This window comes from Danio rerio, chromosome 14, assembly GCF_049306965.1.
Source record: "Danio rerio strain Tuebingen ecotype United States chromosome 14, GRCz12tu, whole genome shotgun sequence".
Classification (NCBI taxonomy): Eukaryota; Metazoa; Chordata; class Actinopteri; order Cypriniformes; family Danionidae; genus Danio; species Danio rerio.
The window spans coordinates 24959015-24985557 of NC_133189.1; the positions used below are offsets into that span (position 1 = coordinate 24959015).

Below are 26543 nucleotides of genomic sequence, written 5' to 3' on the forward strand. Positions count from 1 at the left end.
AGTGTTGTTAACTGATGAGACTTGTGTTTTATGGCTTATTTTCAGGCTAATAAACTTAGAGATAAAAAATATGCTGCTGTCCTGGACATTCGGTCTCAGTGGAGATTCTTTATTTAGCACTTTGGCTAAGTTTAGACATGTAAGCACTTATGTAAATGAAGCTTATATGAGAGCACATGCACGTGCCACCTTACCCTCTCTCACCTGTGCATTTGCTTTTCTGTCCTATATTGTTTTAGAAAAAGAAATATAAAGAGCAGATATTTAATCAACTCAAATGACCCAAATGCCCTCAAGGGTGCACAAAGTGAGATAAGGATATAGTCTCATATTTGTAACTAAATTACACCCTGTGTAAAGTAATATGTGTCATTGGTGGCTCCTTTAAATTGAGGAAAGAAGCTTTACTCTTTAATTAGGATTTAGCTTTGTGCTAAGATGCAACATTAGTACAGCATTTATTAACGAAAGCTTTAACAATACACTTCCTGACAAAAGTCTTGTTGTCGATCCCAGTTGTAAGAGCAGCAATTGATAACTTGACTTCTAGGTGATCATTTGGAAAAGTGGTAGAAGATAGATTTTTTTGATGAATCATCTGTTGAATTGTACCCCAATATTCACAAATACTACAGAAGACTAATAGGAACCTGCATGGACTTAAAATTTTACAAAAATCAGTCAAGTGTGGTGATATAAGTTTGGTGATCTGTAGAGTGAATGGCAACATTGACAGCCTGAAGTATCAAGACATTACATTAAAAACCACAGAAGAGGGCAAATTCTTCAGCAAGATAGCACTCCTTGTCTTACTTCAGCCTTTACATCCTCTTTACAAGTTCCTGAAAGCAAAAAAGGTCAAGGTGCTCCGAGATGGGCCAGCCCAGTCACCATATATGAACATTATTGAGCACTTCTGATACCAAATGATCAACTAGAAGTCAAGTTGTTATTTGTTGTTCCTAAAACTTGGATAAGCGAAAAGACTTTTGTCAGGTAATGTAGAGTAAATTTTTACCTGCTGTTTTGTCCAATTCTTCTTGCTGAATTTTACAGTCTGTATTTAAAGCAGCATCAAAAGCAAATAAATTAGATAAAGCCATATCCCATCAGTATTTCTGAGAACAGTTTCAGTAGTTTGGAAAGTATGCATGTAGTACACGCATTGTAATACAATGCATGAATAGAATAGAATGTTCCAGAAACTAAAATGCCTAATAGTGAATATTTGATTTTAATTTAGTCACCTCATCTGTTTCAAAATCTAGCTGACTTTAAACATTATTGTTAGCCACAGCCATATCACCCTGCAGAACAAGACCGGTTACTCACTGAAGCTAAGCAGGACTGAGCCTGGTCAGTACCTGGATGGGAGACCACATGGGAAAAACTATAGGTTGCTGTTGGAAGTGGTGTTAGAGAGGCCAGCAGGGGGTGTTCAACCTTTGGTCTGTGTGAATCCTACTGCCCCGGTAAAAATATACTATACACTATATTGTCAGTGGGCTCCATCTTTCCGTTGCATCATCCAGGTGAATGCTGCACACTGGTGGTGGTGTGGAGGGAACCCTCCCATGATTGTGAAGCACTTTAGGTGTATAGCCATATACAATAAAGGCGCTATATAAATTCAATTACATTACATTAGTAAACTATTAATTAAGATTTTTTAAATGAAGCCTTGGTCTTTGATAAATGAAAAAAAAAAATCAACTGATTCAAATGTTATCACTCAAGTGAATGGGTGTTATCAGTGGTTATCAGCTGATATCAGTCAGTAGGGGCCTCCTGCACCAAATGGTAGGCTCAGAAGGCTGTTATCATCCATCCACATGGTTAATCAGCTATAGATCATATACGGCTGCAGTCAGAAGTTAACGAGAATTATTTATATTATTTATTAAATTTCCCATTAATTGTATTTTATTAATGTCTACCCCTACCCCAACCCTAAACCCAACCACAACCACATCACAGTAATGTAAAAACAGATCTGGATCTGGAGTCTTCTATATTAGTATAGCTGATTAACCATGTGGATTAATGATAACAGCCTTCTGAGCCTACCAGAAGATACATATGAGGCAGTAGGGCTCATATTTATCGGATGATAACCACTGATAAAGCCCATTAAAATGAGTCATAACATTCAAAGTGGGTGTAAAAATGGGTCACACATAAGGTTTCGTTAATTAATGTTAGTTACTGTATTTACTAACGTGAACTAATAATGAACTTCTACAGCATTAATGATTTACTAATGCATTATCAACATCCAAAATTACACTTGCTAACATTAATTATTGCAAGTTATCATGAACTAACAATTGACAACTCTATTTTCATTAACTAACATGAACAAATACTGTAGTAAATGCAGTGTTCATTGTTTGTTCATGTTAGTAAATATAATATTTAAAAGTAACTGCTACAATCTTATTGTGAATTGGTCCCATAAAATGCAAGTTAATAGCTACCATCACTTTTAGTAACAAAATTGCAGACAAAACATAATACCCATGGCTCTTGATGATACTGTATAGTGAGGTCCTGTAAAGTGAAACGATTAAATATTGCCCTACTGTATAAGGAGAAATGCTTGTATATAAACAGATATTGCAGCATTGTCTTTAATACACAGCCTCAACAAATAGCTTTGAGCATCTTTATGATGTTCTGGAGCTCAAATTTCCCGAGGAAAAATAAGTCCCATGTAAACTGATAATGTTTGCAGCACAAATATGTCATTATGCTCAAAAAGATTTTGGAAACTCAAAATATATATATATATATTGGAGTGTCATGCAAGTAATCAGAGAAACCTTTGACATGTTTTCTGCTTTTTTTCTGACTAGTTCTTTGAAGAAGCAACCTCGCAAGAAGGATGATAAGTTGTTACCACCTCTACTATCCCCGTTGTCTGTTGAGCCAGTGGGACGTCCTCGGAGGAGCAGTGAATGCAGCTCCCTCAGTCAGGAAGGAAGCACATCCACCATCCCAAACAACCTCCCCTCCAGTCGTACAATACCTGCCTCCAGCTCCTCCTCGTCATCATCCTCATCACACAAACACCGCAAAGGAGAAAACAAAGCCTTCTCCCATTCCAAGACCAGCACTGTAAGTGGATGGGGACGAGGGGTGCCTAGAAATTTACCTAGAAACCTTCCTAAAAGTGAACGTAGACCTGAATAAATTTTCATTTGATGATTTAAAGTGGTTTTATTCAGTCAATATTTAATTTAATTATGTTTACTTAGAGTTTACTTACAGTTGCGCACATTCTCCCATCAAGTTTGTTTTTTATAGATCACAACTTTTGCATGGGATGTTGCGCATGCACATTTCTGCCCCAAATTTGTGTGTACACCACGTTTATACATTTCAGGGGGTTTCTAAGTGTGACACGAGAGCACATCAAGGGAAGCACAGTACAATATAGAATAATATAAACGGACTAAGATTTTTCTGCAAAGTTTATCTGTAAACAAAAGCAGTGAACAGAAACAGACACATCAGTGTGCGAGTGCTGCATTTACTTCAAAATGCCAATCTTGCAAAGTATCTATGCAAGTAATCATTCATGTACTATCATCATCATGCATACATTATCTGTGTAAGCCAGTGGTTACCAAACTTGTTCCTGGAGGGCCGGTGCCCTACAGATTTTAGCTCCAACTCTAATCAAACACACCTGAACAAGCTAATCAAGGTCTTACTAGGTATACTTGAAACATCCAGGCAGGTGTGTTGAGGCAGGTTGGAGCTAAACACTGCAGGGACACCGGCCCTCCAGGACTGAGATTGGTGACCCCTGGTGTAAGCTAAGAGTGTAAGTTATAGCGACCTAATAATCCGCTTGTTAAGTATTGACATATGAAATACTATTTCCGGGTCCAAGCTGCTATCCAATTGAATTGATAAAATATTCGTTTATGACCACTTTTTAGTCATATCACACTTTAAAGTGAATTTTACATGAAATGATGGTGTACACTGCAATCTCTGGCTGCACCACAGACACTGATATTTTAACAATTTGTAAAAATTTAATCACTTTGTGGCCATCTGATATTAGGCATGGATATATATATATATTGGATATATATATATATATATATATATATATATATATATATATATATATATATATATATATATATATATATATATATTGGATATATATATATATTGGATAGATTTTTAAGACCCTGCGGGCCTATATATATATATATATATATATATATATATATATATATATATATATATATATAGGCCCGCAGGGTCTTAAAATTTCTTAAAATGTCTTCATTCTTAAAATCAAAATTGTAGGCCTTGAAAAGTCTTACATTTGCTAAAATATTATGTTGTAGGTCTTAAACCTTTTTTTAACCTTTTTTTCAGTGCATAGATTTAGTTTTTAAAACTTAAAAAAAATAATTTTATTTAAAAAAAAGTTTATGTTGTAAAAAAAGGTGTATGGATACAAGTACACTGTAAAACCCAATAAGTTAAGGTAACCTAAACCATTTGAGGAAAACAAGTGCAACAAACCATTTAAGTTCAAAAACTAACTCTAATCAAGGTTAAACACATTCACTGCTCTTGGCTGAATATGTTTCATAGATTTATCAATTTCTGTATAACTTGTGTAATCTATTAAAATATATACGTGTACATTATTCCCAGTGATGGGTTGCAGCTGGAAGGGCATCTGTTGCGTAAAACATGTGCTGGATAAGTGGGTGGTCCTTTCCGATGTAGCTACCCCAGATTAATAAAGAGACTAGCTGAAAAGAAAATGATTGGATGATTGTACAGATATAAATTAAATTACAGAATCAATTCTCTATTTCAGATGCATGGATTAAGTAGTCATAATACAATTTTCCTATTCCAGACAGTAATGATACTATATAATAATAATAATAATAATAATATTAATAATAATAATAATAATAATAATAATAATAATTGTGTTACTTTTGTTGATACGCAATAAATGTCTGCCTCTTTTTGTGTGACGTCACGCTTAACAAGCAGATAAATGACGTTTTATTAATTGTTTTTAAAATAAAGGTTAAAAAAATGCACTGCTCTTGGCTGAATATGTTTAAAAGATTAGTCAATGTCTGTATAACTTGTTTAATCTATTAAAAGGTGAATGTGTAAATTAAATACATAGTTTACAAAGATACTGTATATACTAAATTACAGAATAAATTATCTATTTCAGATGCATGGTATAAGTAGTCATAATACATTTTTTGTATTTCAGACATGATAATTATACTATATAATAATAATAATAATAATAATAATAATAATAGTAATAATAATTAATAATAATGTTTGTGTAACTTATGTCACTAATCATTTTAAGAAATATCAATAGCATTTGAATCTAATCTATATTCACTGAATCAATACCCAGCCCTAGATACATTCAAAGATATGTGAATGTCTTCACCTCATTGCCTATATTTTCACTAAACTAATTACCTTTTTGGAAAGGTTTCAAAATAGCCCCAAAGACAGGCGAATGGCTCCCACGTGGCGATCGTCTAAAATCAATCCAGCTAAATGGCCCTAAAAATGAAAACACTGAGTAGATGCAGAATAGGGGGAAAGTGAATGGATCCTTAATGTATTATTCAAGCTTTTAAAGGCTAATTATCATTTTAATGTTCTCTTGCTTTTCCAGGAGGAAGACAGTCACAGCAAGCCATCGGGTGGTTTTCACGGCAATGGTCAGTCAGATGCAGACCTCTGGTCAAACCCTTCAGCTCTGACAATGGAGCACATGGAGCCCCGGAGACCTAAACTCACATTTAATAGCACGTACGTAACAGCCATGTGATTATTGAGAGTAATAACTGGCTGATGTACTTAAGACTGATTGAATCAGAGGTGTTGTAGTTCTGCATACTTCAGGTTCATGTTTATGCACACAGTGAAATGTATATGGAAAAAAATCAAACATACTTTAATCACACTTATCTTTACAGTGTTCACAGTGCAGATTACTACATGCAAGAAGCCAAGAAGTTGAAGCACAAGGCTGATGCTTTGGTAAGTCTGGCTAATATGTTGATGTGCACAATGCAATATTTGCTATATGTTTACATGTGATTGTAACTAAAACCAAAACTTGAATAAAAGCATTACTTATTGTTTCTTAAAATAAAACATTTTAATTATCATCATATTTAATTAGGCTTGGACAAAAAGTGTTTGCATTGTGAGTCTGCATCGACGAATGATTCTGCATCAAGTTTGAAATTGTCTGAATGCACTGTGTTTTTTTTTGTAATCAACTCAGACCTTAGTTTTAACACTAGATGACACTGTAATTTTTCATTTATTTTTTTACATTTAGGCACTCTTATTCCTTACACATACCCCTTGAAAGTAAAACAATCATTAATAAAGATGTTGTTTCAATGAAAAGGGATTTGCAGAGTGTTCATGATGAGTTGCGCTTATGATAATCTTGTGGAATTAAAGCTGCGCTGTAAGGATATCTGACCACTTACAGTACCGAAAGTACAAGCACTCTTCTTTGTGTTCAGACATAATGGGCCCTATCATACACCTGGTGAAATACAGCACGAGACATGTATGACAGGATTTGTTGCTATTTTCAGACCAGTGCAACCATAATTTTCCTTTTTTTTGTTCCAAATTGTTTAAATAGCAAATCCACTATGTGGTTGTTGCTATTTTGAGGCAACTGAAATAGACAACCAGACGCCATTAACCAACCAAATGCTGGTCTAAAGTCAGTAAAGCAGAGTTTTTGTCATTTAAAGAGCACATTAGTTATGCACCTATGTGTGTCCAAAACACGCGTACACATTGCTTAATTCACACAGGTATACAGCAATACACAAATATATAAAAAATAAAGGATTAAAATGTTACAGAACCTTAAAATGTTACAGAGGGCTTTTTTCAGTTTATTCATGACAATTTGCAGTTGTATAATGTTATTAGTAGTAGTAGTAGTATTTATTATATGCATATTTATATTTGTTAGTTTATTTTAAATGTATATATATTATTTTACATTTTTCTTAATGAAAACAAGTTTAGATTTGTCCACTTGTCTGGTTTTAAAGACCTATGCATCACCATATGGGGCATAAGAATAGGACGTGTTTGGGTATAACACTTTGTTATTATTGTTCATTTACTTGTTTGCTGGAAATTAGAACTGAATTTAGAAATAGTTTTGAAACAGAATTTTGAAATTAAATAGGCAGGCTAATGGAGGTCTTCAGTGGAGTGACCGTTTCCCTACTCCACGAAAATTAAGGAGTAAAGAGTAAACGTAAAGTAAAGAGAAAGAAAAGAGGCTGAATGGAGGAGGCTTGTTCTTTATTCTAGTGCAAATGATCTGTTTAACTGTTTTCTCGCTAGTGAAGCGTTCTGTTTTTACACTTACAAAGTCCGCCGTGTAAATTGCAAATGCATCATGGCACGACGCTACTGGCTAAAAACTGACTTAAAGGGAATGACAGATTAGTTTCTATTGATTTAATACACGTAATGCTCAAAACACACAAATAGCTCATTAAGAGAATAAGCACAACCTTGTTAGACCATGTGCCCGAGCGCAGACCACAATTGTCCATCTTTAAAATAGCAAAAGTGGATACAAACACGTCTTTAGTGCATTTGCGCCATACACTTTAGACCTTGTGCTTAGATCATTCAAATAGAGCCAATAGAAATGAAAAATATCTAGAGCACCATCTGCTGTTTAAAACCAAGCTCAGAATCGATTCCAGAGAGAATCGTAATGCATTGCTCTAATCTTGATCTAAGAATTAATCCATTGACCACAATTGATCTTTTTTATTGCCCCAGCCCTGGTATTTCAGTAGTTTTTTTTTTTTTTTTTTTTTTTTGTGATGTGAATCTAGTTTTAAGCAGAAACTGTGTGACTAACATTTGTATCTGACAGTTCAAATTTTTGTGAATTGTGTTTTTTCTAACCTGTATATTGCTTTTTTTATGGTTGTGGGAAATGTAGAACTATTATGGAAATGTAAAAATGTACAGTAATGTAGTAATTTAATAATACAAATTAGTAGAAGTAATACATTTATTCAGTAGTAATTATTGGTAATATTAAAAATAATAATCTTATTTTCCAGTGCAATCTCACAGCAATTTGTGATTTAGTAGCTAATTCATCATAGTGTAGTATGATCAGATTCGTATATTTTAGTGTGATTTGCTCACCATAATTACGCTAAGGTTCAGGGATGAAGTTTGAGGGCACATCTTCTTTTAAAAATTGTACATTTTCATATGAATAAAATCGCACATTCAAATGATTATTTTAGCTTTGTTCAGCTGTAAACAATTTGTTGGATAAAATCGCAATCTCCACAAGCCATTATAAATATAAAAATTGATGGCTAGACATAAAATACAGACACTTCATTGATCAGTAGTTCTAAAGTTTGATATCACCTGAACACTGTCTGTAACACTATTGAGTCCTCTTTTCAAAACACTAGAGCAGTCACAGATGAAATGATGACATCTTTTACTGCGGCTGAAAAATCTGCAATGCCAAAGACTCCATTTAGTTCTCATCTACCCTCACCGCAGCCGAGGAGCACCAGAGATATTAGCGTCTTCTTTAGCGATCTTTCTTTCCGATGGGAAGTTAGCACTCAGCGAAAGTAGATGAAAAATAACTGTCACAATGCTCTTAACTACACGGACACATAACCCTTCGGCTACAGAGGGCCATTAGCAAGCTGAGAAAAAGCTCTCTCTGCAGACCTTTTATAATTGAAGACTTTCCAATCTAGGCAAGCGAGAGCCCTTGTGTCTGCCCTTAGCATCCATAAAGCAGGAGCTTTGTTAGAGATTTACAAAACAGACCCCCAGACCCGCTAATAATTGGATTCAGCCAATTATCTCTGAAGACATTGTCCATTATCGCGAGTTACATCCTCTCTGTCATAAAGCGCTATGACGATGTATAGGCCTAGGCATGAATACAAAGTAAAGGGAATTGATTGCCAGCGTTACAGGAGCGCCGTGGCAGGCGTGTAATGAATCCCGGGTGTCCGTATTGAAGGGCTCACTTGAAAACGAATGGACTCGGCTCCTGAGGTGCCAGCGGAGGCAAGTGGTCAGTAAATCTATTTTACGCTCCTATGGAGATGAGATATGCTCTTATTGTTTGTGCTCGTATGCGGAGTTGGGCTTCTGGAGGCAGGCGTAATGTTGTTTAGCGCTATTGATCAGTTTGTGTTTGAGAAACAAGACGTGAGAGTTAAAGTTAGCCTTTATAAGGACATGCCGATAAGTCACCATGAAAAACATAATCCCTAAATGTCCAGAAAAACACTTCACACCGCTTTACTACACCAAATAAACCTTTCTGATTCGTAAAGTTGTCGTGAAGTTGGAAATATGTGCCTGTCGGGAGGTTGTAAATCTGACTCTTGTATAGATTCTTTGACTCTTGTTGCTTGGTTTGAGAATTACCTCAACCTAATGGCTTTACTTCATCCTCTGATGTTATTTGTTTATTTGTTTATTATTACATATGACTTTGAATGAATACTTCATTCAAAAAATTAAATTCTGTGATTATTTGCTTACCCTTTAATTATTTTAAGCCTTTAATGAGTTTCTCTCTTCTGTTGAACTCAAAAGAAGATATTTTGGAGAACGCTGAAAACTTGTAATCATTGACTTCCATGAAAAATAATAATAAAAAAAAACAAATACAGTGGAAGTCAACGGTTAAAACATTCATGGTTCAACATTTTTCAAAATATCTTCTCTTGTGTTCAACCTGAGAAACTCAAAAATGTATAGAACAAGTCAAGGTTGAGTAAACATTGACAGAATTTTCATTTTAACTATCCCTTTAAGAGCTTTAAAAAAATCACCTGTGACTCTTTTTTTATTTTTGTAATTCTCTCATCCTTTGCTTCACAGATGGACAAATTCGGCAAAGCTGTGAATTATGCCGATGGGGCGCTTTCCTTCATCGAGTGTGGCAATGCCATGGAACGAGACCCGTTAGAGGCTAAGTCACCGTACACTATGTACTCTGAAACCGTAGAGCTCATCAGGTCAGTGGCCCCTTCAGATGATTGTCATTACTTACTGTTGTAGCGGTGCTTGTTTTATTGACATCAGAAGCCATGAAAGTAAATGATGCTGCTCAGCTTCGATTGAAATACGCTGTCACAGTTCTGTGAGAATGCATTAAGTTTGTTTAAATCATGTACTCTTCTTATTTAAGGTATGCAATGAGATTAAAGAACTTCACCAGTCATTCCGCAACAATAGCTGAGAAGAAGCTTGCTGTATTGTGGTAAGTTATAAGTTGTGGTAAATATGTTGTGCTCATGATTTGAAGACACATTAAACTGACAAAAATGCTGTTCTTTTAAACGTCCTATTTACCAAACAATCTTGAAAAGCAAATTGTATCACAGTTCACAAAAAAAGATATAAAGCTACGTAACTGTTTTCAGTACTGACAAAAAATGTTTCTTGAGCAGCAGATATCAAAGTGAAATTCTTTCTGAAGGGTCATCTGATGCTTTTTCAAACATTTTCACAAATTTACTTTGTATTTTGATCAAAAAAATGCTTCTTGTGAGCACAAGAGACATCAAGTTACATGGTCAAAAAGAAAAGCTTTTTCAAGATCTGATTGGCTGGCTTGAAGTTTTTTAAAACAGAATGAAAATTGAACATTTTACCAGCTTGTGTGGATATTTATTTATTATTATTATTTACAAGGTCTCTGCAGAGAGCACTTTGCAGATAAACCTACTGTACTTGCTTGATTTCACAAAACTTGCCAGGTTTTTAAAATTGAACATTATCAACATACTTTCAAGACAGATTGCCTCCATGGTTACACAGGTTACATCAGTTAACTTAGAAACTAGGTAAAACAACTACAACTTTAAAAAAGGTTCCATCTCTTTTCTCAGACAAGAACAGAATTGTGAGATGTAAACTCAAAAATGTCTTTCCTTTTTAGCTAACATATCACAATGTAGACCTTTCCCTTAAAAATTATTTAGAACTAAATCACAAGTAAGATGTTAGATGAATAGTTGAAATTCCTGAAAATTTGCCAAACTTCTCTCACATCAGTGGCCAGATCCTTTATTCTACCTCAGCCATCATACAGTAAGTGAAGAACACAATTTTTGATAGGAATTTGTGATATAGAGACAATAAAGCAGATGCTGTACAGTAAATTGTGTTGACAGAATCATTCAAAGTATCAGGAAAATTTCTAAATAATGAGTTCAGTGATTGTCCGTAGTGTATGTGTGTGAATGAACGTGTGTGGATGTTTCCCAGTGATGGGTTGTAACTGGAAAGGCATCTGCTGCATAAAACATATGCTGGACAAGTTGGTGGTTCAATTTACTGAGGCGACCCTGGATTAATAAAGGGACTTCGCCGAAAAGAAAATGAATGAAGTAATGAGTTTAGTGATGAAATTGTTAGCAACACCTGTGTATTTCCAAGCAAATGAGGTCTAGGGTCCTTTTTTTTTATTTGTTTATTTTTAAATTAAAAAGATTTATGGATTATCCCCAATTGTCCAAGAAAATACAGATTGTGATCAGTCAGATTACAGTCAATGCTTATTAGGGCCTTGATCACACCAAATGTGTATTTTGTATTGCACTGCACCTAATAATTTAGTAAGGTAGAGTTCATGAGCTAAACGCCAAACTTCGGGGGACTGCATAGAAATATAGTGGGGCTAAAGCAAAACCCATGCTTTATATCATTTTACCTGAGTGTTGTAGCGAGATATTGTTCAGTTGACTTGAAGTCAAATTTTCTCACAGCTGTTCTGGTTGTCAGGGGGCAGGGAATTGTTTCAAACTTTCAAAACAACTGCCCAAATGATAAATCAAAAGCTTAAGTGATCAAATAATAAATCAAAATGCATTCTCAAATGAGAAATCAGATGTATTTGATATTTAATTTTCATAATCAACTCAGTAAAATCCTGTAATAATTAAATGACAAATCAAATGCTTAAACTTTCATTCAAAGGGAGGAACCAATTTCTGATTACACACACATAGCTGGAAGCTCATGATGAATACTAGGACTATAAAGACACCTCATTCTCAAACTCTTTGTTTTTCCCTGTGAAGCATTACAAATCATTTTTCTGTGTGATAGCCCCCTAGATGAGCTCTTCATGAGTATTTCTTTGACACTAACCCAGATGTACACATGACAAACATCAACAGCCTAGCAACATCAAATTATTCCTTCTAAAAACCATTTGATTTCAAGTGCATGTGAGCTAGAATGTGAAAAGCACCAATAAACCTACTGAGCTTTGAGTTTTGAAGTTACACATACGCATTAGGGCCTTCTAAGGGCGTCAGAGGTGGTATTATAACACCAACGCCGTTCCCGCGTCCCGTCAGAAGCTAAATCCAGCGCTTTGCTCTAGCAGCCAGTTAAATCTCCTCTCAGCCATCGCTCCACGACAATCATCCGTATCTGGAAGGAAGCTTTAAAACACTGCTAAAGCGCTTAATCAGCTTAGAGTGGATCATTATTCCTGTATTTCATTAAGCTATTAGAGGATAATGAAAGATTTCCACATGGTGACGGCGGAAACATATTCTCGGCCTGATAAAAGCTCTGCCTGCCTGTCACGCCGCACCGGCTTGTTTATTTTGAATGTCAAGGTTAGTTTTGCGCTTATAGCGGGATGACAGTCATCAGTGCAGATTGGAAATTCAGCTGCCAGTCTCTCAGGCTTGTTAATGAAAGCCGTCTAACAGCCGAAAGGGATTTTCAGAGGCTGCTGCGTTTATGATTTATAAACCTGGGTCGAGGACATAATACAGTTCGGGTGATATTATATGCATTCAAGAGAGCTGTAAAAGCATGTTTACTTTCTGGCTTGCAGATATTAGGCCAATATAACCTGTAGATTTTGACCTGTGATTTTGATACGCAGTAAACGCACATAGAAAATATGGTATAAAAGCCCCTGACCTGCTTTAGAAGCGACAGGCACCTTGTTTAGATATTAATGTGACTTCAGTATAGTCTGGATGAGTCAGAAATGTGAGAAAGCTAGTTTTGGTTTCATGGGGCTGTGCATATGTCCCAAGCATCTGGTGTCTCGCAGGCACACTGTTGAAAGGTCAGACTCCCCATGATACTGGCTGCTTTTTCCTCACTGCACACTGATGCTTATGGGAATGCAGTTGTCGTTCTTGTTGTTGACAACAAGATAGTTTCAAATTCATTGCTAAAGAGAGTTTTCAACTTTTTGAATGATAAGAAATAAACTTAACATACTTTTCACATTGTTTCCAGGGGTGCAATTTAAATTCTAGCAATGTCTTCCTGAACTTTTTTTTATTCTGTTTTCTTTCTTGTCATGTTTTGTCTGGTTCTTGGTTTTGTTTTGGTCTGTTTTCTGCTCTGTTCCTTTTCTGCTCTGTTCCTTTTTGCTTTATGTTGTTTACTTTTTTCTGCTCAGTTTTGTTTTTCTTTAGTTCTGTCTGGATTTTTTTATTGCCTGTTTGTTTTATTTAATGAAAATTGAATATTCATTTACATTGTTTGATGTTGATTGATATCATATCTATTGTTTTGTTTTCATTATAACTCACATTTTAATTCAGATATATTATTTTCTAGGTCAACAAGTACTCTAGCTTAAAGGTGATGCTGATGTTACTGTAGTCATAATGTTATGCCATATGTACAGATGATCATGGAGTAAAAGTAAACATAATTAAAAATAAGTAAATAATTAAATAACAGCTTAGTGAAAAGTTTCTGAATTGATTTAGTGTAGGCTTCATCCATCTCACTCAGTGCGCATGAATCGAACTGCAAGTGACAGACACAGAAGAAATTAATTTAAATAATATAGGCTAGAATTAAAATAATATAGCCCACTTTGCAATTTTCTTTTAAATTATAATAGGCCTATATAAAAATAATGCAAGACCGTTTCTCAATGTTTTGCTGGTAATGTCTTTAAATAAATAATTAGGCCTATATAATTATTCATTTATTATTTAGATACAATAATTGAGACATTAAATGAGATATAATCAACAATGAAAATGTAAATTAAAACTGTAAATGAAAACATAAGTAAAAATATTTATTGACTGTCGTATTCCTATCACTTTAAAATAACAAACACTGTACAACTTTCTATATTTAGGCTAAAACACTGCTTTATATATATATTTATATATATATATATATATATATATATATATATATATATATATATATATATATATATATATATATATATACTTATTTGTGGATGTTTTTACTTTCATTTTAGTTGTCTTTTATTTATTTAATTCTACTTTCCAAAATGAATCCTCATTGCACTTAACAAGTTTACAATGATAATAAAGCTTGTTAACAAGTTTTTAATGATTAATGAAGAAACAATAAAGCTTTGTTTCATTGTTTATCTTCATTTACAAGTAGCAGAGTATTTAGCGCTACTGTAGGCTATTCCTTACATTTTGCATCCCGTCCCTTTGTGCTCCCTTGTTTTTTTTACCTAAAAACACGTTCTTACTCCACCTCTCTGGTGGCAGTACAAGGCGCGCTAGTATTGCTCATTTTAAAGTGTCACCTACTGTAACAAAAAATAATAAAAATCAATAGCTGAGACATAAAAGAGTCATCTGCATTATCTATATATACATAAACACACAAATGCCCTTCAATACATTATGCCTGATCTTAATAATGTGTATTTTCTCTTTTTCAGCAATCGTTGTTTGTCACTTTTGTACTTGCGAATGTTCAAGCTAAAGAAAGATCATGCGATGAAGTATTCCCGCTCACTAATGGAGTATTTCAAGGTAAGACTTTTGTTTACTGAAAATGTGAAATAGATCTTCAAATTAACTTCATATTTGTATGAATGGCATGATCTCCTTATAATATTTCATATTATTATTTCAGACATTAAATGTTAACCAATTAGGATTAAAAGCATTATTACATTTCTTAGCTTGTTAGCTTGTGCATAATTAGTTCATGTTAGTAAATATACTGTGCATCATTGTGGCGCAATGGGTAGAGCTGTTGCCGCACAGCAAGAAGTTCGCTGGGTCAATTGCACAGCAAAATATGGGAACCCAAAACAACTCTATGGGTGTTAATTTCAACACTTTGAAAGTGTCTCATGGGGTCCACTCAAAACAAAGTTAAATCAACACTTTCAAAAGGGTTGGCACATTGACACCGAAGTAAGGGTTAATTTTAACTCTGGGCAGAGTTAAAAAATGTAACTATATTTAACACCGCCTGGTGTAATATATTTATTTTATTCAACTCTCTTGAGTGTAAATATGGTAAAAAGGTCAAATAGACTGTAAATTATAAAATAAAAAACATTTTATTTGAAAACATTCACCACTTCAACAATTCATTCAGTTTTTAAAATGCAACAATGTCAAATATGCTTTAAATGTTTTATTAGTACAGACAGTATCAACAACATATGTATGACCAGTGCTCAAAAAGGCTGTTTCAGTCCTTTGGTCCAAACTTGATGTGTTATCAGAGCAATTTGAAAGTTCAATATAGCGTCACTCATAGTTTTCTTCTGAACTCATAGTTTTCTTGTGAAATGACATTTTAAACAACTTGGCGTGCAAATCTTTCACTTCGGGTGTTTCCTTGGTCCTCCATATCAAACACAGCAGTTTAAATGAAGGTATAAATGCTGTAAACTTGTGTGAAAACAAACTGGAGCTAGGAAATCTCATCAAGCATGTCCTGTGAATGAAGTGCTTCCCAGCCACAGGATGACCTTTTTATCCATGACGATGTAGTAGCTGCTGATCGCTCGTCTGGTGGTTCCTGATGCACGGATATACTGTAGGGTGATGCTCATCTAAGAACTCTTCAAGACTCCAGCATGACTAAGAAAAATGTTTGAAAACAAATTGCAATCAAATTCTATGATATATTTAAAAGAACATTTAAAGTAAATAAAACATTCAAGAAATCTAAACTCACCTTTTGAAAATCTTCATGATGATCCACAACTTGACTCTCCCAGCTGGTTGAGGTGACAGGATATGGAAAAGTAGAAAAAACACATGAACAGGCAGCTGTCTGTCCAGAATGCTGAATTTAACACAACACTTGGAGCAAAATTTAGAGGAGCTTAAAATCTTTTATATCATTTAGTGATGCTGACTTCCCCAAAATATTGGCCACAGTGTAAAACATATTCATAAACTTCATAAACAACAGTTTTCTGTAAGCGTGTACGTGCGTGCGTGCGTGCGTGCGCGCGTGCATGTTTCTTTACCAGATTCAACTTGTTAGGCCCTTTCAGGTCCAGTATTGATGCCACCTTTACTGGAGTCTAGCAGATGTTTCAGGTCCAAATATAATCTAAAATATTAGGATAAGCAGAAGAGGAAAAGTGCAAAGTAAAGAGCAAAACATTATTTAAGTAACAGTTCACCCACAATACAAAACTTATCACCTTCATGTCATTTGTTATTCTCTAATGCTCTAATACCCTCTCAGCTTATGTGAAACAAATACAGAACTTTATCAAACATACCTTCATTATCACCACATATGACCAAGAAGGTGTGCTTGGTCATTTCACCAACTCTGGAAATACACCATCCGTCTCTAATCAGCCACCGTCACAGGGTCTTGTGTTATTGTATAGAGAACTGTGGCTGTTAAAAAAACAACAAAAAATTAGTATCTAACACATATGCATAACCTTCAGATAAAAAAAGAGAGATGAACATCACAAAGTATGCCTTACACTTTTTCAGATATCTTTTGATTCAGATGTTGATTATTGATAATAAATCTACAAATCAAACTTGTATCATCATTAGGCTGCTCAAATATGAATCAGTTGATTAATTTTACAGACAGGTGGCTGTTTACAACGCACTAAATTGTCTTTAATAAAAAGGAAAATTTTGTGTACAGTACATGCTAAGTTTAGCCTATAGTTTTAAGCACAATATCATGCGGGAGAAAAAGCTTGACTAAGATGTTCCTGACTACAGAAATAGTCTAACTTACTAACGTCAGACACCCCGAGTTATGAAAAGTAATTTTCGGGGGATACAGAGTTGATTTGCGGGAGGTAGCGGGAGAGATGAGAACCTGAAGAGCAATGGGATGAGTTGCGCGCGACGTACCTGAAGAGCTGGGAGGGATGCGGTGGAGAGGGGCGTGCAAACTGTTTAATGACCGGGTGGGAGACGCGCGATTTCCGGGAGATTATCATTCATTTGCGGGCATCTACTTGGGCATCTGGGAGTCTCTGTGCATTTGCGGGATAACGTTAACGTTAGTCCCACAACTTCCGGGAGACTTCTGTAACGTTAAATGTCTGAGAAAGTGCAAACGCGGTCATTTAAAGACATTAATGTTAACATTCCGACTTTAATGGTTGTCAACGCTTAATACAATTCAAGCGTACGTTATCACGCGAGTCTATAGCTGCGTCCCAAATCGCATACTTATGCACTATTTTACGCCATTTTGTAGTATAAATAGTGTAAGTAGTGTGTTCACATTGAAAACTATCAAAATAATGAGTGCACTTTAATTACCCGGATGATGCACTCATTCAGCCGCTAAAATGAAGTGTGTAATGATGGACACTTCACGCACTCAACGACCGCAGGTTTGCTTACGTAGCGGAAGGGGCGGAGCGATCGGACGCACATGTTGAATAACTTTATTTATTTTGAATTGTGAAAGCAAAATTCTCCTACGAGAGTGATTATAGCGCCTCCGGATGGTAAATGCGGCAACACTCACGGCAGGTGTTACTTGATAATTCAGTCGTTTATTTCACTGATTTGGCAACAGTCAAACGTCATCAGGGAAACGGTTTGAATTTCCGCTTAGTAAAAAACACATTAGTGTGCCATTTGGGACACCACTACATACATATACTATCCTGTTGAGTGTGTAAGTGCATAAGTACATAGTGCATGAGTGCATAGTGTATAGTGTTCCATTTGGGACGCAGCTTATGAACTAACGGGACGGCCACGAATGAACCAGTTTAAAAGGGACGCGGTGTTTAAAATAACCAAATTAACGTACACGAATAACAAACAATCATATGTTTTAGTCAGGAAGCCTTTTACAAGTAAGCATGTTCATTTACTCACCAGATATGTTTTAGAAACTCTCCAGAGCTTATGGAAACCGTCCTGTGTTGCCGTTAGCATCCGGGCAGAGTAGGCTAGGCTGCTCCGGGGATTCCCTCCCTAGTTTGCTTCGAATTAAAGGAGAAGTGTCGATTTTATTTTACAGATGGGTAACAACGCACAAAATGGCATTAAGCGTGACAGAAATGTGTTGAACATGTACATTTGATGTTTTTATGCACTATGTATGCGTGAGCATATATAAAAACATTCTTGAAAAGAAGTGAATAGTAATGCAGTTAAGCTAGATACACAAACGACCATGAATAAACCGCAGAAGATTAAAATTGTCACTCCATTCTAAAGTTATTAACTTAACAATATGTTTACAACTGTATTTCCTTAAAGAAAGTCAGTAAAATACCAACATTTAGGTAGTTTGACTCACCAGTTGCTGTTCTAAACCTCAGATGGAAAATGGCGTCTGGAAAATTCTTCAGTGACTGGGGCTGCATGAATTCCCGGATGTTGGAAATAACACCACCAAGTGTTGAAAAGATAACTCCTTGATTTCGCACTGAATAAAATCAATTCTAACTCTTATTATATTCATTTATCAAAATCTTAACTCTTTAACGTCAACACTTTACTCTGAAATGCTTCAACACCGAGAATTTAACTCAGATGAATTTGCTGTGTGGCTTTTCTATGTGAAGTTTCCATGTCCTCCCTGTGTTCATGTGGGTTTTCCCCCCAAAAAAAAGTCCGAAGACATGCTATAGGTGAATTGAGTAAGCTAAATTGACCGTAGTGTACTGTACATGTATGTGTGTAACTTTGATATAAATGGCCCTGGGGGTAAGTAATTAAGTAAGTAAGTAGTAAATAACACACCTGGACCAGAGGCAACATAAAAAGCAGATACAAAGCAGCAGGGACACAATACAATAACAATTTCACAAATGCAGAAAATAACATAAACCAAGAAAAAAAAACTAAAACAAGCATTGATCTTGCACTATTAACTGGGTTGAATTTTGAGAGGATGATAGTGGAATAAAAGCTGTTGTACTTTATGGTGTGCTGCAGATGATTCAAAGCATCAGCAGCTAGAACAGAAAATAGTCAAATGAAGTGCAAACTTTAAATATGCAAAGGTTAATAAAACTACTAAAGCACAGATTTCAACATGTTTTCTGAATGTTAACAAGTGACTAAATATAGTGGTTTTCCCAATAAGAGTTTTGAAAAGGAACAGAAACCATATAATTTGTTGATGTGATTGAAGAGAAGGCCAATTCAATAAAAATACAGTTGATTTGATGAGTATTAAATGGCGCACCAGTAACAAAACAAATTGCTGCATGGTAAATAACATCTAGTTTGTAAAGGAGAGTTTTTGAAGCTGATCTGTAAATTAAATCCCCATAATCTAAAATTGTTAATACTGTTAATTTGAGCAAATGCTTTTTTTTTTACGCAAAGAGTGCGTAAAAGAAGATTTGTTCCCGTTAAGAAAACCAATACGGGCTTTCACCTATGCCTCAAAAAAACACACATTTAATAATAAGCTCTACCTATTTAAAGGATTATCAACAATTAATCATTCACTGAAATTAAGGATTCACTGGATTTAGTGAAGTTTATTTATAAACAAATTTTGAGAGGATTACATGCTTATGATTGCTTGTAGCCAGTCTCGCATTATCCAATTTATGATTCACCAATTAGATGATTCCTGAGCCACTATAAATACCCTAAGTTCCATATAACAGCTATCTTCGTTTTGAAGAATCCCCCCTTTACCCCTACTCCTTCTCCTTTCCTAGATGGGTGGCACGGTGGCCCAGTGGTTAGCACTGTTGCCTCACACTAAGAACCTCACTGGTTCTAGTCCTTACCAAGCCAGCCAACGTTTCTGTGCGGAGTTTACATGTTCTCTCTGTGCTCACGTGGGTTTCCCCCGGGTTCCCCGGTTTACTCTCACCGTTCAAAAACATGCAACTTAAGTTAATTGACCAATCCAAACTGTCACCATAGACATGCTCCTAGTAAATAGTTATCTCTTTAGAGCAATCACTATCTGTTCATTAGCTACTACAGCAGGGGAGTTCTTGAGATCTACCTGAGATCAACCTCCCCTCTCGCCTTGCGAACAGGAGGGAGCCCCGGCCTCAAGGATCTTATGAGCTCAGGGCTCTCTCCCGGGACAGCATGCCAAACATGATTTATAATCAATCATCAGCTAAGTGTGAACTCTTGAACTACATTTTTGTGAGGTAAGTGGTTGTAAACAATTTATATTGGCTGCATTTAAACAAATTAAACTAAGTAATGTTTAACTTCATTTGTTTCTTTTAATTCAGCCCATATGAATTGTTTGCAACCAGTTACCTTAAAAAGAATAGTAAATCCGATTAATTGTTTTTTTTTCAGTGTTGCTTGCTATATCCTCAACATATATTTTCTTGTTCCCTCAGAACTCTGCAAAGAGCTCGCAAGCACCTTCACCGTGGGGAGCCAATGGAAAGTACGTGCTTCATTTCTTACTCTCCCTCTCTCTGTCCTTTTATATTTCTGCCAGCTTAGAAAGTGATTCAATCTCGCCCTCCTGAATCTCCTTTCCGCTGCCAAGTATGTAAAATCTATAGTGTGAGATATAAAGCCTCAGTCATGAGTGAAAGAGCATGAAGAGATGAACTCTGGGAAGAGCAGCATCGCCTCCATGTCCGCTCTATGGCAGTGGGGCTGGAGGTGCTGTGTTTGACTTTGTGCGTGTGTCTGATCTGGCTTCTAGCCGGACACTGCCCAGACCCACTGTTCGGCTGCCAACCTGCCTGTCAAAAGCAATTAGCCTCAGCGGCTCGAAACCCTGCAGCCTCTGCATTAGCAATAAAGAGACAGTCGTACCTGCTGGAGCTGTGATCAACACCATCCATCCTCAACCTCCTCCTCTTCCTTTTACCCTCATGAATCTTTTTTTTTTTTTTTCCGGCTTGCTTTTGGCCCCTCAGAGGGAGTTTATTTATTTTAATGGAGCTCCGAAACCTGCTATGAACGGATCTGGCTGTTGACAGGACGCATAATTTAACCGGCCGAGGCTTGAGTGTGTTTCCATTTATCAGTGAATTACAGGCCACTGAAGCAGATTGTTTGTGGTTGCCGCACTAAAGAGACCAATGAATATGTGTGTGAATAGTTTGTCTGGAGGGACGACCGTGTCCGCAGGTTACTGTTGATAATGTACTGAGAGACTGTACTGTATTGGAGGTGGTGTGGTGGTTTTACCCTTGTGAAACAGAAGTGCACTTAGCTGTCATGTTGCTTTTAGGTCTGCTTTGAACAGGAAAAGAGATGGGGAAATATATAACAAACAAGTGGAATTTTGCCATAGAGGTCTCACTCAAAAAAAAGATTTTTGCTGTGTGAATTCTAATTCATTTAAAATAAGCTGAAACTACACAATTCTGGAGATTTTTTAGGGAAACTTAATTGCTTTATGCTCAATTGACTGAAATAAGTTATGTTAACTTAATGGATTTGTGTTGGGACAACATGAATGAATCATGTGCAATCCTACGTTTTTTACAGTGTAGTATCTTTAAAAAAAAAAAAAAAAAAAACATTCCTGCTAAATTAACTGTTTATTTTAAAAAAATATTGTGACAAAACTGTTAATGTTTTTTTTTTTTTAACAAATTCACTTTTAAAAATCCACTTTTAATATTATGAAGGTGCAAAACAGTAAATAAAGGCTTTTTTCCTGATTGTTCGATATTCTTATTTAAAATGAGTTGAGTCAACACAATTTTTTTTTTTTTTTTTTTGTGACAGCCCAATTGTTTTATGATCGATCCATCTAAATTTGTAAAAACAATGGTAAGACTTTATTTTGAATTTTCGTTTGAGTATTAGTAGACTATTTGCTTAATATCTGCTGATACTGCTCCTTTAACAGACATTTAACTGACTGAAAGAACTTTTGGATGTCTTACACTAATCCTAACCCTAACCCCAACCTAATAATCTACTTAGAATCTAATAAGAATTAGTTGGCATGTAGATGCAATGTAACTTAAATTCAACAAAATGCATTAAAGGGACCATCAAAATAAAGTGATACCACAACAATTAAATTAACTTTATTTGTGTTGGGACAACATGATAGAATTATGTAGAACCCATTATTTACAGTGTATATTTCACATCAAACAAAATCTACTGACATTTTTTTTTTTTTGAATCTGCAAATTTATGTGGAATTATTTTGGGAGTATAAGAACTAAAAACATAATATAAAACGTAATAAAATGTGTAAAAATGTGAAAAAAAATGTGTAAACTTTGTTTATAGTTTATATTGCAAATCCAATTAGATCCACTATTTGGTGAACAAAGCATGTCTCTAAAATAATATATCTACAAAAAATATTACTTTACAAACTGTATTGTAAATAAATCTTATGAAAATTTTAATATTACTTTTATTATTACATAATAATGTTATTGAAATTACATTAGAAACTAAGTATAAATTTACACACATTAACATAAGTAAATATATAAACTCGATGATGGGCTAAAAATCTTTAGAAATCTGCAAATTTTTGCATGAGCAGATTCCATGAGGGCCTACTAATGACTAAAATACTGAAGTACAAGTACCTTGTTATAATTTACACAAATATTGATAAACCAATATGTTCCAAAAAGTTAACATCTTAACTGAACTAAATGATATCTTCACTTTAAAAAAACAAATGCTTAGAATTCCTTCATGTTGTCCCAATAAAAAATTAAGATAACGGCATTACTTTCACAAACATAAGTGGATTGAACATAAAACAATTAAGTTGTTCCAAAAAACTTGAGAATTGTGTTGTTTCAACTGATTTTTGAATAAGTACTTTAAACAACAGCCACCAAAAATACACTATTTAATATAACATGGAAAGTAACAAAATTTGCGTGCATTTGTAAAGTTTAATACCTGTTTAAAATAATTCAAGAGAACAGCAGACTGGATTTCTAAGATTCTGGTGTGTTTTTAAAACAGGAGCACAGGTACCCCGTCCCCCATGTCCCTAAGCCCGTCTCCTGTCAGCTCGGTCAGCAGCAGCGCAGGAGCCATGGGTTCTTCCTCGGCCTCTGGAAGTGTGGCCATTCCCCAACGCATACACCACATGGCAGCCAGTCATGTCAACATCACCAACAACATCCTGCGCAGCTATGAACACTGGGAAACCGCTGACAAGCTGGCCCAGGAAAGTCAAGGTAGGATGATTTTTGAGTTGCATTTCAAGCTTTTGTTGTACAGTAGAGAGCTGGTGTAGGTTGTTTTATTTTTTCTTATGGGAATATAGCCATGCAATAAATATAAATATCTATAAGAAACTTTGCAAGTACATGTCAACTTACACTAACCCTAATCCCAACCCAACAGTCTACCTACAGTACAGTATAATCTGATGATAATTAGTTGGCATATAGATGATATGTAACTTGATGTCAACAAATGGACAATCAAAATAAAGTGTAAAAAACCACAGTTCTTAACATACGATTGAATAGCACTTAAGATATGCTTAAAGCCATAGTAGTCATAATCATTAATCAAATTAAGACATGGGGAGTATTCATATTTAAGTTGCATCATTGAAATGCAGTACAGACGCAATGTAGACATAATCAAACTATTTTTGTACAATTTAAAACTTCATAAGGACCTGCAGGGACTTATGCTTGCTCGTTCTCCTACAATTTTTCCAGTTCTCGCATATCTATTTTTAGCCACAAATGCATGTGAAATGCTCACAGTGTCAAGCTCTATAATGTCACAGTGTCTATGTAGTTTAAATCAAGAAGAGATGTGATGCAGAATGAATGAAAAACAATGAAGACGCTGGGAAATTCATACTGCATACCATACTAGACATGAAGCATACAGCTTAAAATAAACACACAAACTATAGTATTTCAACAGAATAAAGAACATGTGAAAAACTAATGGGAAGTGATGGTAACACAACACAAAAATCAAGTGAATACAGGGATGATGACATGAGTTAGTGCATTGTGTTGTGTAAATGTATGGACAGATGAAAACATATGGCCCGTTTTCATTGAGTAGTACAGTGCGGTACGGTACGGGTCGGTACAGGTCACCTTTATCAGGCTTTCGTTTCCACTGCCAAAAGGGTACAAATGGTGTTTTATATGTAGCCAATTATAGAAAAGCTACACACAGCATACATTTAGACCTTATTTGGGTTCAAAAACAACATGCAACATATAACCTACCGTCAGTGCAAACCTCCATCTCTATCTTTAATCTTCACCAGCACATGTGACCTCTCTTAGAGGGTAATTCCATCATTCCATTTCCTATTATAATAGTACAAAAGGTGATGATAAAAGTTAAACATGGCAGTTTGATCAACCTTTTAGGATGCTGAAAGAATCCTTTTCCTCTTTGTTTTTTCCAGCTTTTGCTTTGTTTTTTCATGCTTTACTCTTACGTTTGTCTGTTTCTGAAAGGGTGTCAGAAGCATTTCAAGAATCATGCACACGTTGTTATCATCAGCTCAAGATGTTCGTTATTTCAAATATAGAGAAATTGAAGCTCTTTAGATGGCTTTGTAAACAACTACAGCTCACAGGGTAGATTCTGCTCTTATTCTTGGCTTTGTGGCTATTTAAGATCAAGTTGATGACAAGGTTTGTTTAAGCTCGGGTCGACCATGACTCATTAATATATGTATATATTATTACGATGTAATGTCTCGGCTGTGTATTTAAAAATGGAGCTTCCTTTGTTTTCATTCTCCTGGCTTGTGTACGCGCTGGTGATGTTTCTCTGTAAACCAATAGCGTTCAGCTGCGCGTCCTGCTCTGCCGTTTAGTACCTTTTTGTTGTGCTAAGTACCCTTTTGGAAGGGTACCCAAAAAGTGGTATGGTACGGGTTGCCTGTTGGTACCTTTTGACAGTGGAAACAGCTATAAAAGCTACTGAACCGTACCGTACCACTCAGTGGAAATAGGCCACTAAAAATAAACAGGCTGATTGTGACAGTAAAATGTTTTCAAATGCATTGTTTCTATTCAAATATGGGTTATATGTGCAATATAGTCAAATTTTTTGGCAAATATCAACACTATAAAAAAGCTAAAGTGTCTAATTTGCACAAATTTATATGATTTCATTCATAAGAAAAAAAAATTAACAGTTTGTGTTCTCAAACCCAGCTAAATCATACTAAAATGTATTAATCATGCAAATTAAATCATACAAATTGCCATGAAATAAAGAAACAAAAGTAGCTGTTACTTTTAATAATTCCCTTAAAACTGCTCCCTTGTGTATAAATCTCCTTTGTCTTTGCTGACATAAACACAAATTTTCTCAGTTATATCTGCAGGTGCTGCCTTTAATTCACGGGTCAGGTAATCAAATAGGCTTCATATTTACTTCTGGTTGGGTCTTGGGTGGATATAAGATCAATCATTTATTATGCTAACTTTTTCTATGTTCTCTAAAATATTACAGCTTTTCTCCATTGGTTTGGCTCATTTCTTGAAACAGAAATTACATTCTCAAAACAACATGGACAAACCTCGAAACCACTTGGCAATTGTTCACAACAGAATTGAATTTCTCATTCATTTAATTAAATTGCAAATTTCTAAGTACATCTTTGCAAATGATTAAGTACAGATAGCCTACATTTAGCACAATTTCCAAGTGAATACATCTTGTTGATCTAAACTGATCAGTAATTCTCAGTCTAATGGTTGTTATTTTCATAATGTGTCAGTGTCATTTTATTGTAAATGTCATTACATGCACAATAGTCTGTTCAATTGTCAAAATTAGTCAAGACCACAATACCATGAATACCATAAAGTAGGTGAATCCCTGGAACATTTGATTACAATTTATCACAGCTATTTGTTATTTTTGCTCTGATATATGGAAGTAATTTTGTGTGTGGTTGATCATTATAATAAAAAAAGGAGTTACCATTTCCTTGGCAGTATGAGTGCAATGTGTGATGTTTCTCTGTAAACCAATAGCGTTCAGCTGCGCGTCCTGCTCTGCCGTTTAGTACCTTTTTGTTGTTCAATTCAATTCAATTCAGCTTTATTTGTATAGCGCTTTTACAATGTAGATTGTGTCAAAGCAGCTTCACATAAATGGTCATAGTAACTGGAACAGTGTGGTTCAGGTTTTAGTGTTTAAGTTCAGTTCAGTTCAGTTTAGCTCAGTTCAGTGTGATTTAATCATTACTGAGAGTTCAAACACTGAAGAGCAAATTCATCGATGCGCAGCTCTACCAATCCTGAACTGAACCAT

General features: G+C 35.3%; 1 protein-coding gene and 1 long non-coding RNA gene across 2 annotated transcripts in view; one reads left to right on the forward strand and one right to left on the reverse strand.

The window, feature by feature from the left end:
- Positions 1-26543, forward strand: part of aff2 (AF4/FMR2 family, member 2) — a 408814-nt gene that overhangs the window by 371144 nt on the left and 11127 nt on the right. Inside the window, exons 13-20 of the mRNA XM_002664383.7 lie at positions 2856-3117; positions 5702-5838; positions 6006-6069; positions 9973-10109; positions 10283-10354; positions 14804-14897; positions 20672-20721; positions 23247-23464. Of these exons, the coding sequence (XP_002664429.3) occupies positions 2856-3117; positions 5702-5838; positions 6006-6069; positions 9973-10109; positions 10283-10354; positions 14804-14897; positions 20672-20721; positions 23247-23464 (1034 nt within the window). The remainder of the gene's footprint in view (positions 1-2855; positions 3118-5701; positions 5839-6005; positions 6070-9972; positions 10110-10282; positions 10355-14803; positions 14898-20671; positions 20722-23246; positions 23465-26543) is intronic.
- LOC141377506 (uncharacterized) lies at positions 15501-18699 on the reverse strand. Its single transcript, XR_012389722.1, has 6 exons — positions 18640-18699; positions 18213-18319; positions 16622-16745; positions 16361-16446; positions 16063-16105; positions 15501-15965 (listed from the first exon to the last, which is right to left on the reverse strand). It is a non-coding gene; the product is annotated as an uncharacterized lncRNA (long non-coding RNA).